The sequence below is a fragment of the Cetorhinus maximus genome, chromosome 9 (genome assembly GCF_964194155.1).
Source record: "Cetorhinus maximus chromosome 9, sCetMax3.hap1.1, whole genome shotgun sequence".
NCBI classification, from domain to species: domain Eukaryota; kingdom Metazoa; phylum Chordata; class Chondrichthyes; order Lamniformes; family Cetorhinidae; genus Cetorhinus; species Cetorhinus maximus.
The window spans coordinates 5,920,346-5,937,471 of NC_135887.1; the positions used below are offsets into that span (position 1 = coordinate 5,920,346).

Below are 17,126 nucleotides of genomic sequence, written 5' to 3' on the forward strand. Positions count from 1 at the left end.
CCATTTGCTAGTTTAAAGTCTTTCTGAGTGCCCTATTTATCCTTTCTTTTAGGATCCTGGTCCCGACCCAGGTCAGATAGAGCCCATCCCAATGCTCTAGTTCCTTCCTGTTCATTACTGGTGCTAGTGTCCAATGCATAGCTACAAATTATAGCCCCTTCCCTTTTGCATCTGTCTAGCTGAATGCTGTAGGTCAGCCTGTTTTTGAGTGGCCAGGTTTTTTGGGGTGTGGGGGTGGTTGGTCACCGGTGTGGTGGGTTGGATTCTTCGCTTCTTAGGCAGTCCCTTGGGATTGAGGATGGCTTCCTTCCACTCCGGTTCAATGGGTTCTGAGATGGCTGATAAGTCCAATGCGTGACTTGCAGACTCTGCCAGGCAATGGCCATCTTCAACAAGAGAGAATCTAACCATCACCTCTTGACATTCAATGGCATTACCATCTCTGAATCCCCAACTATCAACATCCTGAGGGTTACCATTTACCAGAAACTGAACTGAACCAGTCATAAAAAATTCTGTGGCTACAAGAGCAGGTCAGAGACTAGGAGTCCTGCAGTGAGTAGCTCACCTCCTGACTCCCCAAAGCCTGTCTACCATCTACAAGACACAAGTCAGGAGTGTGATGGAATATTACCCACTTGCCTGGATGAGTGCAGCTCCAACAACACTCAAGAAGCTCGACACCATCCAGGACAAAGCAGCCCACCCCATCCACAAACATTCACTCCCTCCACCGCCAATGCACCATGGCAGCAGCGTGTGCCATCTACAAGGTGCACTGCAGGAATTCACCAAGGCTGCTTAGACAGCACCTTCTAAACTCATGACCACTACCATCTAGAAGGACAAGGGCAGCAGATGCATGGGAACACCACAACCTCCAAGTTCCCCTCCAAGCTACACACCACCCTGACTTGGAAAATATATCATCGTTCCCTCACTGTCGCTGGGTCAAAACCCTGGACCTCCCTCTCTAACAGCACAATGGGTGTACCTACACTACAGGGACTGCAACGGTTCAAAAGGCAGCTCACCATCACCTTCTCAAGGGCAATTAGGGATAAATGTTGGCCTAGCCAGTGACGCCCACATCCCGTAAATGAATAAAAAAAAGTGCTTTAATTGAGGACACCTCGAAAGCATTTCCACTGTCCCCCTGGGAGTCCCCTGCCATGACTGAGTTCTGAGTAGAGCGGTTGTTTCTAGACTGACAGGTGTGAGCCATTGGCTCTGCTCCTGCTCTCAGCATCAGCGTTAACTGGATAAAAGCATTGGACAACCTCCTTTCACATCTTATTATATAATCTCTCCTCCTGCAGAGGTTTACTCAGTCCAAACCTTAGGGGGAGAATTTTCTACCCATCTGGGGGTTGGGCGGGAGTGGGTGTGGGTGGCTGCGCGCCGCCATTTTACGCGGGCGGGCCAATTAAGTCCCACCCAGCGGGACGCGCACCAAGAAGTGCTGTGCGCTCCCTGTGCGGGTGGGCGGGGGTGGGGTGGGGGGAGTAGGCTGAGTTGGGGCCTGCACGTGAAAGAGCGCAGAAACCTCCCTGAGGCACAGAGCTGCCTCGGGGAGATGAGTTTGATGTTGAAAAATTTTAATAAAAGGTAAAAAAAAATTTATAGGCAGTGTCACATGAACTGGGACATGTCTATGAATTTTGTTTAAAAAATTTCTATTAATGTTTTAAAACCTCCGCGAAACCTCATCCCGCCCATGGATGAGGTTTCATGATAAATGCGAAGGCCGCCTGGGCTCTTCGCCTGCCCCCCCACTCCCCCCCCCCCCGCCGACCTTAAGGTTGGACGGGTAGCTCCGTTAATTATTTCAATTGGAATTTAAATGGCGTTAATAGGCCTTTGACAGTTCGGCGGGCGCGCACCCGATTCCGGTGCCCACTGGCCGAACTGAATATCTGAATGATGCACGGTGACATCAGGATGCACGCCCGGCGTCACTTTATGCGTCGGTGAGCGCCCCTCCCCTGCTCGCCGACCCAAAGATTCTGCCCTCTATCACCATTCTGCGGCATGGGCCACTGAAGTTCCAAATCACTGTGGCAACACAATCGCTCTCATCATTAACTCCGATTTTTTTTTTTAGCATTGAAAACTGTTGCAGAACCCATTAGCTTTACATTTACAACATGCAGGGATTAAAATGAACAGCTGAGTGCCTCTGTTAAAAGAAATTTAATACGTTAAGAATTTGTATGCTAATCTTTGTTCAATTTCAATGCCATTGACCACACCCCGCCATAATTTAATAGATCGGGTGTCTCTATCGTAGATTCTCTCTTCAGGATGGTGTTAGAAAAATGCTCTGGTATATCTGTTTACAAGAGTTAATAAATATTATATACCCAGACTCTAGAGCTGAAGAATATTCAGTAACTGATGGAAAGACACAACAATGCTATCATTTCTTTATCTGCTAAACAGCTTACAGGCTCTCCAATGGAATTATTATTCTTTTAGTGCTGTGTGGATAAATGATTTACTGATGTCACAAAGCAACCTGTAATGCCTGCCAAGTGATTCCCCAGGTCCAGAAACTTGGATTGCATGCAGAGTCTGGGAGGGAGCAACCAGAGAGACCAAATTTAAATGAAGTTGAAGATCTGGGTGCTGCCCACTGATTTTTTTTGACTTTCACTAATAGGGTGGGTGGCACATTTTCAGCTCCTAATAAGTTTGCCCACCAGGCTTGAAGAGATGGTAGAGTTCAACGATAGAGTTAAGCGATGCGGCGTTAAGGCTCTGTTAAAATTCACATATTCTCCAAACACACTAAGGTCCCAGCTTGCTCTCGTTGCTTTTCTGGCTGTTAGCTGGTGGAAAACTCCTGGGTCCCCACACTGGATAAAACGGGTGTGATCTTACCTCTGCAGGCTGGCTCAGTCTCATTCCACTGGGGGTCCCGGATGTCCACACATTCGATGATCACGGACCCTTGTTCCAGCGTGTACCCCGGGTCACACGAAAACTCCGCCACAGTTCCCACTTGATACGATGCATCACCCGTTGTGAAGTTTCCATACTTGATGAATGGCTCATAGCAATGACCCTGTTCAAAGGCTGAAACAGAAAGGAAATATAGGCTCAAAACAAAAATAAAAAGGTTTGAAATTATGAAGAATTATATGCAAACACCAGCAGACCTTCCATGGCATTGCTCGTGGCAAGATGTTTTACAACATGAGGGAACTTCCAAAATGCGATGGGGAATGTATTACACAAAGTAAGTGCGGCATCTATAGAAAATGCACAGCAAAGACAAATTGTTAATATATTACTGCCCCTAAATTACAACAGTGACTACATTTCAAAAGTACTTCATTAACTGTAGAGTCAATGAAATGCCCTTTCATCAGTCTCCCACGGCATTGCACGTGGAGAGTAAAATCTAAGGGTGGAGTGGTCCCAGATTTGCACTTAGTGCAGTAGTGGGTGGGAGAAAGGACGTTTTATCCTCCGGCCGCAAGGGCGGCTTTTCACATCGAATCGTCCCAATCCCACATCATTAATCATCCGTTCCCGGGAAACACGCTGTTTTGATGGTGGGTGGGCTCCGATTTGCCCGCCACGCCATCACCTCGCCGCTTCATCACACCGGGCACCACATTAAAGTGCAGCTGCACGCGCACCTCTCAGTGCTTCCAGCCCAGAACTGCTGCTAAGAAGATATGGCCCCAAAAGGCAAGATGACTTCAGACCCCCATCCCCCATGTGACGTGTCCCCCAAGTGCCTTTTGGATGCTGTGGAGGCTTGCTGTGAGGTCCTCTACCCTCACTCTGGCTACAGGAGGGGCAGCAGCATTACCACTCCGGTTTGGTGGGCAATGGAAGTGGTGGTCAGTGCCAATGCTGCGAGGTTGGCCATCCAATGCAGATACAGGATGAATGATCTCATCCGTGCCACCAGGGTAAGGAAACCATCTCATCACTCTGAACTCACACACCCAAGCCTATCACACATTCACTGACATCTCACTCACTGCCAGCTCAAGGGACATCACCACTCACTCTCCCAAACACACTCACATCTCCATATGGGCTCATCTCCTCAGGAGACTGCCTCCTCAGCCCTCACCATCGCCAGTCGTACAGATCAACTTGTTCCCCAAACACACCCTGGGTTACTCCCTTCCCTAGTAAAGCCCTCGCCCTGCAGCCTCTTCCCTTGCCTGAGGCCACTTCATGTCCTTGCCCAATTAAGTCCTAGACCTGCAGCCGTAGAGAAGCCATCCCCGCCTTATGGCTGGTCTGGTAGGCAGAGACTGGCCCCAGAGGCCCCCTATAAATGATGTGGTGCTGCCTGTGAAGCCTGGCACTGATGACCGCAAGTGCTGCCCGAAGCAAGGTGGGCAAACAAACCTTGAAGACCCGAGTGAAGTGCAGCTCACCAGGTGCACGTCGCTTATGTACAGTTGCGAAACGCATTGGCGTGATTGGGTGCTCATATGATCCAGCGTGGAGGGGGTGATTCCGGTGAGCTGGGCTTATAATGATATGCAGATGTATTACAATGAGGTCTGATGGCGGGAAACGCAGCCCACCATTGACGGGTAGTATGGACGATTACAAACTGGTTTCACGTCGTCGTGAAACCGATTTTTGGCCTTCTTGCCATATTGTCCGCTCATGCTGCCAAACACGCCCAATGCCAGCGGGCACGGGAAATTCCACCCTAAGTGCAGTCTTCATGTGAAGCTGAGTTAGAGAACAGGAGATCGTTGGTCCAGGCCAAACAGATATAATTCAGTCCTCATTTACAGTCATAAAGCTTGACATTTTTGTGTAGTATTTGATTCTATTTTATGATATACATTTTAAGAAACTTAGGATATTTGGAACGCAAATAAGCAGTGTTTAAGATAAAAGCAGAGCACTGCAGATGTTGGAAGTCTGAAACAGAAACAGAAAATGCTGGAAAAACTCAGCAGGTCTGGCAGCGTCTGTGGAGAGAGAAGCAGAGTTAACATTGAGTCCGTATGACTCTTCTTCAGAGCAGTGTTTAAGTTCTACTTGTGGACAGAGTTGGTTGGTGACACCAGTCTCTCCCTCAGGGCAGCATGTTTCAGATCCAGAAGCTGACATGTCAGCGTGACAGAAGTGTGAAAGCCCCAGCGGCCAGGAACTGCTCATTCCCTCAATTTAACAAGTGTTTCCCTGCAGCATAGGCTGAGAAGCTTGGAGGCACGAAACTGAGATGCGAGAACACCTAAAGTGGTGGAACTGTTTTAATTACAGTGCGACAAGCTTGCAGTGACAATTTTAACAACAACTTGTATTTAAATAGCACCTTGAACCAAGTCAATTGTCCCATTGTGTCCGAGTGTCAGCAAACAAAATTTGGCACCGAGCCACATAAGGAGAGGTTAGGACCGATGACATTAAAGGTGCATTTTAAAGAGGAGAGAGAAGTACAGAGATGGAGACGGAGGGTATTACAGAACTTAGGGCCCTGACAGCTGAAGACATAGGTACTTGTAATAGAAAAAGTCGACACAAAAGATATGACAGGAATGTGACAGCAGGTAGTGAGGTTTGGAAGACAGGAAGTGTGTACTGATGGAAGCTTTTGAATTTATTGTAGCAGGTTAATGAGCGAGCCCTCTATACAAAGCATTCTAATTCAGACATCCATGCCAGATCTACTTAAGGGTGGAGGCACACAGAGACGTAATGACAGTGCTATCATCACGACCTACTGATCATTTTTTAATGTTAATCAAAAGAACAAGACAACTTTCTAAAATGAAAACTTCAGTGGACCAAAACCGCTGGTGACCAAGGTTGCATCACGTTGCCATGTTTTGTGGAGCACCTGTATACTAAAATCAAATATACACTAAACTAATGTTTGTTTATGTTGATTGGTGATCTGCTTCACACGGGTACAACCCGATTTTCTTTATAATGTAGTCAATCCAGTAACTTGAATTGGCTAAAGTAATAAAGTAATATGAGCAAGCACAGGTCCAGATCACTCAGCCTGTCTTCCGAATATCATTGCCCAATCCATTTAGAATGCAGTTACACGGCAAGGTAGTCGGAATATCAACTTTCATTCAGGGAGCAGCTCATTTATGCAAACTGCATTTGACTTGGAATTCTTCTGCCCAGGATAGAACCCTATGCCTGACCATACACGTGCAAGTGCTGAGCTCTGCTGCCAGCAGTTTCAATTTGACAGATTGAGTGGGAGTGCCTGGACACATGCATTCCTGGTAAGTCTAAAAGACACCCAGTGTGTCTTGGGGGCCCCATGAGCATGTTAAAATGACCTGTTTGATACTCCATTCTAATTATGCTCCAAGCAATGCCAAGACCAAGCAGTGTGAGATTCTTTCCTTTGCACAGTCCCACACCAGTCCCCTTCAGAGTCAGGTTGGAACCTGACCCTGTACTTTTATCGTAACTCCAGCACAACTGTGAAGGAAGAATCAGGTCACAGCAATGCTAACGTTGTAACATAAATATAACCTCACACTTCTTCTGAGGAACAGTTGGGCAGATATCCACTTGTCATTGCCCCCTCTACACCTCAAGCAAGACTGCGTAATGCATATCCAACCTCACCTCCGGCAACATTTTCGGCTGGTTTCCTTCCTTCATATGACGTGTCCAGGACGCCAGCAGTTGAGGAACCATCAAATTCTGCAGTACAATTCATTATTTGTGCTTTTCTTTATAACACTCAAACGGTTATTATCCCTCCATATTTTCTTTAAAAATGTTGACAGCATTTGCCAAACCTTTTTTTTATTCGTTAATAGAATGTGGGCATCACTGACCAGGGCCAGCATTTATTGCCCATCCCTAAGCACCCTTAAGAAGGTGGTGGTGAGCTGCCTTCTTGAACCCCTGTAGTCCATTTGGTGTAGGTACACCCACAGTGCTGTTAGGAAGGGAGTCCCAGGATTTTGACCCAGCGACAGTGAAGGAACGGCGGGTGATATAGTTCCAAGTCAGGATGGTGTGTGGTTTGGAGTGGGACATGCAGGTGATGGTGTTCCCATACACCTGCTGCCCTTGTCCTTCTAGGGGTGGAGGTTGCGGGTTGGAAGGTGATGCCAAAGGAGCCTTGCCGAGTTGCTGCAGTGGATGGTACAAACTAAACATTGGTTCTTCTTTTCCAACACAAGTTAAAGACCCATGTGCTTTAATCCCCATGCAATTGGTGAAAAATGTAATAATGAAAAACTTACATTTATGTAGCACTTCTCATGTACTTAGGAAGTATTTCGCAGCCAATAATTTGCTTTTTTCTTTTGAAGTAGAAACAATACTGTCATTGTGGGAAAACACAGCAGCCAATTTATGCTCAGCAAGATTGTTCGAACAGCAACAAGGTGAACAAATCTGTTTTGGTGCTGTTGGTTGAGGGGTGAATGTTGGCTATGACACCATCTGAAACACAGCTCCTCAAACAATGCAGCACTCTGCCAGTCCTGAACTGTCTGGGTTATGTACTCACGTCCTCAAGTGGGACTTCAACCTACAACCTCTGACTCAGGAGCATGAATGCTAGCAATGGAGTCAAGCCATTGGAGATACTTCCTCCACCAGACTGTGAATTGCCTTGCAAACATGTATTAAACACCTTTACTACCCTGTGAAAGTATATATTGATTACTAAAAGATTTAGTATTGTTGCCGAACACAATACAAAAGTATACAGAAATAAGGCACTTGGATTAAATAAAAGATATCACATGAACTTGTTTTGTTCCTATAATTTTATTTCTTATTGTAATTGACTCTAAATTACTTTAATTAACAAAGAGCACATTATTTTGTGTAGTTAATTTGCTGCAGTAAAACATGTCTAATAATCTCAGGCTTTCACAATGCAAACTAATTGCTTTAGTGAACTACAGTTCTCTCTCGCACTCTGCAATACGCTACAGCCTTTTAGATGAGGTATTGTTTACAGCTTTGTTACTGAGTACAGGATGTGCACTTCAGTCTGATAGAAAGGGTTCACAACATTTTCAGTGAGCTTCACATGTCCTCTAATAGCGTCTGATCCCGTGTTTATAAACCCACCACTACCAGTTCACATTAGAAATAATTCTAACATCCCCAGGAAGGCAAAGCTGTTCAGTGTCATCAGTGTGCTAATTTATAGACACTGTGAATTGGACTGTAGAATTTCACAGCACATAATTATTAATAAGCTATTACTTGTAGACTTGCCTTAATGACCTCAACTTTGCAGTTAATGAAGTTGTACAGTAGATAGGTTGCAAAGCATAAACAACACAATGGCACATATAGATCAAATTTATTGAAAAGGCAAAATAGCTGGAGGACAACTGAAAATGAGCCCAGATCATCTTTGTCAGCATAGTCTAATATATAGCCAGAGCTCTTCAAGACAGAATTCACTTTACTAACATCCATTAGGGATGCATGAACATTTAATTTCTCCATGTTTTAAAGTCAGAGAGGGGCAGCTCCATTCTCTTTCATCTGATTAATTTATGATTCCAATGAACAGCTGGCTCCCTTTGTAAACAAAAAGAGGAGGCTTCGAATATTCACTGCTGGAGGTGCAACCAAAGATTTTGAGCTCTTACATTAAGAGTCTTTCTAAATATTAACAGCTTCTCTGCTGCAGTATGATGAGCTCAGTGTCCATCAAGGATTCCATTGCAAGATATGCTGAAAGCTACTCCTTGTTCCCATCCGTGAATTCATCGTGGAAAGGCCTACACCATGAATTCTCACCAACACCCCATTTACCACAGAGAAAAGTACAATCATAGTCAATTAGTATTTTTTTTTATTATTCGCTCATGGGATGGGGTGTCGCTGGCTAGGCCAGCATTTATTGCCCATCTTTAATTGCCCTTGAGAGCTGGGTGACTTGCTAGGCCATTTCAGGGGGTATTTGAGAGTCAACCACATTGCCGTGGGTCAGGAGTCACATGTAGGCCTAGACCAGGTAAGGACGGCAGATTTCCTTCCCTAAAGGGCATTAGTGAACCAGATAGGGCTCGTTAGTACGCTAACCTACAAAAGATCAGAGGTAAAGCTGGAAGCCACTCCAGTAGAAAAACATCTTTACTCATATTCCTGCCTGAAACAAGTTTAAGGTCAGCGTTCTGAATATGTTTTACAAATAAAGTCATAGAGTTATACAGCACAGAAACAGGCCTTTTGGCCCATCGTGTCTGTGCTGGCCATCAAGCACCTATCCATTCTAATCCCAGTTTCCAGCACTTGGCCCAAAGCCCTGTATGCTATGGCATTTCAGGTGCTCATCTAAATACTTCTTAAATATTCCACAGCTCCTTTTCTCTTTGGGATTTCCTGGGTCACAGAGGCCACCTTTATGATTAAGAATACTGCCTGTAAATGAAGCTCGTTGCCCTGCACGTAAATTTATAAAATATTTGTACATGATTTGATTAACAATTCAGTTGCACTTTTGCAATTTTTATTTAATTTTAATTTCAGTAAATAATATTAGCAGGGACACAATGAATTCAAGGGAAACCTACTTTTAAAGATACTGGGAGGAATTTTCCATGCCCACAGGTGCTCGGTGGCATGAGCGGACAATATGGCGAGAAGAGCAGAAATCAGTTTCATGATGTTGTGAAACCAGTTTGCGAACGTCTGCTCAGCCTGTCGATGGCAGGTCGCGTTTCCCGCCATCGGACGTCGGGAACCTCATTGTAATACATCTGCATATCATTATAAGGCCATCCCGCTGGACTCATCCCCCCCACGCTGGATCGTCTGCCTACCTTGGCATAATTGCACGCCAACGTGTTTCACAACTCCACGTAAGTGACGTGCACCTGGCGAGCTGCACTTCGTTCAGGACTTGTTTACCTACTTTGCTTCGGGCAACTCTTGCAGTCACCAACGCCAGACAGCACCATGATCTCAGGGGCAGGTCTCTACCTGCCAGACCAGCCATAAGGTGGGGGTGGCTTTTCAGCGGCTGCAGGGCTAGGGCTTGCGTGGGGAAGGGGGAGAAGTGGCCTCAGGCAAGGGGAGAGGCTGCAGGGCGAGGGCTGTCCTGGGAAAGGAGTGTATCCCAGGGTTTGTGTGTGGGGACACATGTTGATCTGTGCAAGTGGCTTCAAGATGGTGAGGGCTGGGGAGGCAGTCTCCAGAGGAGTTGAGGCCAGATGGAGATGTGAGGGTGTGTGTGAGAGAGTGAGTGGTGATGTCCCTTGAGCTGGCAGTGAGTGAGATGCCAGTGAATTTGTGATGGGCTCGTGAGTGTGTGAGTTTAGAGTGATGAGATGGTTGCCTTACCCTGGCTGCACGGATCAATCAGCATCCTCTGTGCAGCATTGGCACTGGGCATCACTGTTATTGCCTACCAAGCTGGAGTGGTAATGTTGCTAACCCTCCTGTGGCTAGAGCGGGAATAGTGGACCTCACGGCGGCCCTCCACAGCATCCAAAAGGCATTCAAGGGAACGTCATTAAACCTGGAGGCTGCAGTCTTCTTGCCTTTTGGGACCATGTCATACTTGCAGCAGTCCTGGGCTGGAAGCACAGAGCTGTGCGTTGCTATAAAATGCGGCCCCCGGTGTGGTGAAGCAGCGAGGTGAGTGCATGGCAGGTGAATCTGAGCCTGCCCGCCATCGAAACAGCGTGTTTCCCAGGAATGCATAATTAATGAGGCGGGTTTGGGGCGATACGGTGTGAGAAGCCGCCATTGCGGCTGGCGGGTACCTGCCCACTACTGCACTCAGTGCAAATCTGGGACGATTCCGCCCACTGTTTTTCATCCCTGTAAACCAGACAATCTGAACAAAGCCCTGGGCTCAAGACTCTCCATTTTAATAGAACACAGGAGGGCACTCTCTTTTCTTCTGTAATTAATATTTCACTCATGAAATCACAGGAATTATGCTTTGGATTTGAAGTTAGCAATCGGCCACTAACTGGAGAGAAAGTTAAAAAGAGGAATGTAACATCAGAAGTATCAAGCAGCGTGCTTGTGCACAAAAACCAAGGCTGATACTCCAGTGCAGTACTGACAGAGTGTTGCATTGACAGAGATGCTGTCTTTTGGATGAGGAAAAAGACTTGCACCGGTTGTCTCAAAGCACTTTACAGCTAATGAAGTCATTTTTGAAGTGTAGTCACTGCTGTAATGTAGGAAACATTTGCCTCTGAGTCACAATGTTCTGGGTTCAAATCCCACTCCAGGACTTGAGTAGTGCTAAGAAGTGCAGTACTGAAAGGTCGCTGCACTCTCGCAAATGCAATCTTTCGGAAGAGATGTAAAACCATTGAAGCAGCAAGTACAAATGGGACCAAGAGAGAATTGGATGCATTTTTGTAAGTAAAAGGGATTGAGGGATAGGGTTGTTTTGATCTATGAAAAAGAGACAAACTTTCAGTCTTGAACTGTTTCTAAAGTTGATGTAACAAGATCTTTCCACTTATGTAGGACACCAAACTAGAGGCCAAAATGACATGATCGTCACTAATAAACCCACTAGGAAATTCCGGGCAAACCCCTTTACCCAGAAGAGTGGTTGGAATGTGGAACTCTCTACTACAAAGAGTATCTGAGGCAGGTAGCATAGATACATTTAAGGGGATGCTGGATAAGCAGATGAGAAAGAAAAGAATAGAAGGATATGCTGATAGGATTAGAGAGTTGGAAGGTAGCTCACATGAAGCATAAATACCAGCGCGGACCAGCGAGCCTGTTACTGCTGGGGTGGTCAGATGTCCAGTTTTGAACCAAACAGTCCAGTTGTAGCTGGTCTGGCCACAGCCTGCTACTGGAACGCTTTATAATTGGTCTTTTGAGCCTTAGTACACTTGGTCAGTGAAGCAGGGCAGGAGCCTCTGCTGGTTCCTATCTCCATCTGCAGCAGCCTTGATACAATGGAAAATCAGAAAACAATCTTTTTTCATACCCCTTTCCCCATCCTTTGTTGTTTAACTGCGCTGAATCTCTGAGTGAGCTGGAGTCACTGTGTAGGCGATGAAGTCACCATCCCCACCCCATCCCTTGTGCTTCCGAACAGTGTCCAAGATAGTGAACCCTGGCAGCGGCCACCCTAGTTACTGTGCTATATAATTCTGTGATATATTCATATATCAAGGGTTTGGAGACATCCTGCACGTGACAGATTCTGTATTAGGTATTGTAGTTGAATGTTTATCCTCCGATCACACAGCCAACATTGCCTGTGTTGGTCGGACTGAGCTTGACCTGGTCAGAGGCCTGAGGCTCTTATACACCTGATTCATGCTCTCACGATCACTGCTGTAATAATTAGGATTTGAGGACAGAAATTCATTTGAAAGATACCCCTTCAGTAACATCAGGAACGGGTGTAGAAAAGGCAGATAAAATAGCAGCAAAAAGAGATTACAGTAGATTGCTCTGTCACACTGGATTAAATTAGTGGACAATATTGCACAGCATGATTTGAACGCAGATGAGATAGGGGTAGTCACGTGAGAATAAAAAGGGCACAATAAAGGGGACAATACTGAAGAGCGGGAGGGACAAAAATGACAGATTTTCAACCGCAGGTCTGGAGTTTGGATTTGAAACCCGAGATCAGCGAGGAGATGGATCCACTTAAAAAGTTCCCATTTTCCTTCCTGCAGCCTGAACTCATGTCAACTTTGGTAAAATGGAGTGACAGCGCAGCCACTTTAAACCCAGAAAAAGCCCGTGATAGGTTCAGGCCCATGGGGGAAAGTCAGTGGGAACTTTTTAATGGATTATTTTGTTACTGACATAAAGTTCGAGTCCTGAACTTTAAGTCAGCAGCTGTAAATCATTTAAAAACATTCCAATTTCTTCGCTGCAGTGAGTGAATAAATGCATTTCTGCTGAAGTGACCCAAACCAAATTGAGCCAGTGAAAGCTCAGAAGTCTCTGTTGAATTAAAGCCCTGGAAGCGGGGTGGATTTGGAGTTCCGTCCAATACTTATTCTCAGCATTTCCTAGCATCCACTACAAAATGTCTGGTGCTCCGCTAAACACAACGGATGCAGGTTGCAGTTCAGGAAAGCATAGATTTGAAGACTATCCTGGTTAGGTCAACAGCCCCAGCCAAAGCACAGCTTCCAAAAAAATGTGTGGTGGCTGTGGGTAAATGAAGGTGCTGAGGTTGGTGGGGAGTGGGGAAAGATTGGAGGCCGGGAGGTTTGCAGGGGGTGGGGTGGGTTAAAGGTCTGGGGGAAATCAGGAGCTTTGTGGGGAAGCTTGTTTTGGGGGCTGGGGGTTTCCAATGATGGAGGCTCCTCAAGAAAGCATCTAGACCCAGGAGGTAAGCAGAAAGGCACGTCACTCATGAATTCACTATATGTTGAACTCGATGATGCTGCCAGGCTTCCTGACTGGCCGACAGCAGTTAATGTCATTAATAGGGCTTGTAGCCTCATTATCATATCTAAAGTACCAAGCCAGCTTTTTTGGAGTGGGTTGGCCACCTGCCCAGCTTCCAGCCTCAGTTAAAGCCCGAAGTGGCTCCGGAAACATAGTTTTCCAACTTTAATCCCCACTCAAACAAACCCGCCCATCCTTCGAGGTTAGAACTCCCTCTGTGGGTTAGATTTTATTATACTCAAAGGCTGCTAAATACTTCTGGCATCCACACATGTAGCTAAACTTGGAAATCTGGAGATTGCTGTCAGTAATACCTTCCTCTTCCTATTGAGCCATTGCAGTCTTTACCAATGGAATCGGCATAGAAATCAATGTTATATCATGAACTTAGGCTAATTGTTCACTATTCTTGCTCTAAAAAGGGCTGAAAAAATGTATTCATACAGGAGCAACTGAGTTTTTAACTGTGTAGTAAGTGATAATTACTTATGAGCAACCTCTCTGGCTTTGAAAAATTAATTTAACAATTGTGGAGTCTTATTCCTTCAGAAAAATTAATGGTACAATTAAAAATTTGTTTTAAAGTTTCCTGTTGCTCCTTTATGTTTTTCAGTTATGTGTATGCCTTAATCATTATTTTGCCTCCTGTAAAATGATTTAAATATAAATTACATTTCCTGTTTTGCTGTTTGCGTTCCTCTGTGAGGGTTCTTCACTCTGATTAGTTGACAACTTCCCTGCCTCTTGTCCTGCTCGCAGATGTCACCGATTCACCTGTAGAGGGTGCTCCATTCAAACAGATGCCAGGAGAGAGAAGTCTCCACTGACAAGACTTGTTAAAAGCCTGTGGGGTTACTGCATGCGAGGAATATGGCAAAAGCTCCAGCGTCACTCTCAGCAAAAATCTGGGGCCAAAGTTTTCTTCAAAAAAAAATCACAAAACCTTTTTTTCTCTTTTTAAATAAACAAACGTACCCCTTAGTAATAATAAAAAAAAAATCAACTGATTGTTCATGTTCTGAATAGTTACCTTCATATCTTAAAGCCAACCCAGTTGATGTACCGGAGCTGTCAGTGGTCAGTTCAATGAAGAAATGTTGAGATTCACTGACAATGCCTTCAATGGGCAGATATTCCACTTCGTAGGAGTCATAAACTGGAGGAGCATCAATACTGTTCCCATTCCGAATTATGAGCCTGGCAAACAAAAGGTGAATTCTAGTGCTTATTTGAAAAGTTATGTCAAATTGCAGTTGACGTTGTTGAGGAAGAAGCGTTAAAACAGGAGCAGAAGTAAACATAATACAGCCCTTCGAATCTGCTCTTCATTCAACCCAACTTCTGTCTCAAATCCACTTTCCGGCCTGCTCCCCATATCCCTTCATTCCATGAGAGGTCAAAGATCCATCTGTCTAAGCTTTAAATATATTCAACAATGGAGCATCCACAGCCCCTGGGATAGAGAATTACCAATATTCTCAAACCTTTAGGCGAAGAAATGTCTCATCATCTCAGTCCTAACTGATCAACCCCTTATCCTGAGATTATTCCCCCGTATTTTAAGTTCCTTAGCCCGGAAACAACCTCTCAAGTGTCTACTCTGTCAAGTCCCTTAAGAATCCTGCATGTTTCAGTGAGATGACCTCTCATTCTTCTAAACTCCAGAGAGTATAGACCCATTTTGCTCAGCGTTTCTTCATGGGACAACCCTCTAACCCCAAGAAACAATCAAATGAACTTTTGTTGTACCACTTCCGAGGCAAGTATATCCTTCCTTAGAGATGGAGACACTACTCCAGGTAAAGTCTCACCAAAGTCACGTACAATTATACCAAGCTTCCTTATTCTTGTACTCCAATCCCTTTGCAATAAAGGCCAACACGCCATTTGCCTTCCTAACTGCCTGCTGTACCTGCAAGCTAACCTTCTGTGTTCCTGAGCCTGCCCAAATACCTCTGAATATCAACATTTACAAGCTTCACGCCTTTTGAAAAATATTCTGCCTTTCTATTCCTACTACCAAAGTGAATAACCTCCCACTTCCTCACATTATATTCCCTCTGCCACCCTGCTGCCCACTCACTTAACCTGTCTATACCTCTTTGCAGTCTCTTTGTGTCCTCCTCCCAGCTGATACTCCCACTTAGCTTAGTATTGTCAGCAAACTTAGCTACATTACACTTGGTCTGTTCATCTAAGTCATGGATTATAAATAGCTGAGGTCTCAGCACTATTCTTTGCGGCGGCACTCCATTAGTTACAGCTTGCCAACTTGAAAATGACCCGTTTATCCCTACTCCCTGCTTTCTGCCCAGTAACCAATCCTCTATCCATGCTAATATACTAACCCCAACTCCATAAGCCCTTATCTTGCATAATAACCTTTTGTGTGGCACCTTATTGAACAGGTGAGCTGTGTTTTTTCATTCTGCATAAATTTATTTTATTCTGCAATGCATATAAGGGACAATATAAATTACTTTATAAGTACTTTGGTTAGGACCTCCTGGGAACTTCACAGCTGAAGCAATCTCCTTGTTGGTGCTGTCATTCATTTTCAAGGCCTGTGCTTACTCAAGACCTCAAAACTCTAGCTTCTTACAGTCAGTCCATCCAGGTCCGATTTCTCTGCTACAAGGTATTTCTGAAACTCAGACTTCAGAGCCGGCTAACATGCTTAGCCATTAAAAAGCTTTGCATACCACTTTTATAGATACTTAACACCCTACTTATCCATTCACTTACTGAAAGCTGCTGCAGTTACTTGTGCTTAATAGGCAGAAAATTCAGCCCACAGATACTTCAGAACAGCCAAGTTCACACAACCAAGTCTGCGCGACTTGCAAGTAAGAACAAAATAAGGAGTTATATTTACTGCCGACATTACCTGTCATCGTCTTCAGCCAAGGCAACCTTTTCAAAGTGCAGGTGCAACTTCTGTCCATCAGGAGCTTCAATCAACCAGTAGCAGGTCAGGTTGTTGCTATAGTTACCCGGAAAGTTGGGCGAGGTGATGCGGCCTACGGTTGCATTTCTAATCAACCCCCCACAGGTAGCTGCAAGAGAAAGTTTGCGGGTTTATTCAGTGCCCAATCCTCGACCGAGGGAAATGCAATAAGGAACAGCACCTAAACTGTCACTCCTTGCCTCTTTGCTCTGTTTGTAACAGAATATTAATGTAACTTTAGAAAGCCTGTGATAAAGGAGTGCTGAGTTGCAGGAAAAAATTCATGGCACCTTCAAAATTTCTCCGCAAGCAATTGTATTATTTTGCTATGTTTTCACAAAGTTCATTTCTGAAAACGTTTATATAAAGTTAAGTTCTATGACAATGGTCAACGACATATACATGTACATACACATCCATATTCTCACATGCACACATACACACACATTATATATATATATATATATATATATATTGGGCAATGCAAGCACTGTTGTAGCACTTAACAGTTCTCTGCAGAAATGGGTGCGATGCTGGAATTCAGGCTTGGTGAATTAAGCGGTCGATGATTCTGTGTGGCTCCATTAAATACTTGTGAGATTGTGAATGCCAAAGGGCCACATTAATGTAATAAACAATTTTGCTGCAGTCGTTCACTTTTTCATCAAGGGACAGAAAGAGTATTTCAGCGCTAAGAAAATGGTGACTGTCCCCCATTCCATCAGCACTGCACTGTGTAGGATTTCATTTCATGTTGCGATAACAACTTGTTTTTTTGCATTCCTTGCAAAGAGGATGATTAAAGTTTGTACCTCAATCAAAGGATTTAAGCAACAAA

At 44.8% G+C, this 17,126-nt stretch overlaps 1 protein-coding gene across 2 annotated transcripts in view; it reads right to left on the reverse strand.

Moving 5' to 3' along the window:
• sez6b (seizure related 6 homolog b) overlaps positions 1-17,126 on the reverse strand; it is an 871,087-nt gene that overhangs the window by 136,197 nt on the left and 717,764 nt on the right. For both annotated transcript variants that reach the window (XM_078547969.1, XM_078547968.1), the window contains exons 6-8: positions 16,229-16,397; positions 14,372-14,538; positions 2,884-3,078 (exon numbers count right to left, since the gene is read on the reverse strand). In XM_078547969.1, the coding sequence (XP_078404095.1) occupies positions 2,884-3,078; positions 14,372-14,538; positions 16,229-16,397 (531 nt within the window). The remainder of the gene's footprint in view (positions 1-2,883; positions 3,079-14,371; positions 14,539-16,228; positions 16,398-17,126) is intronic.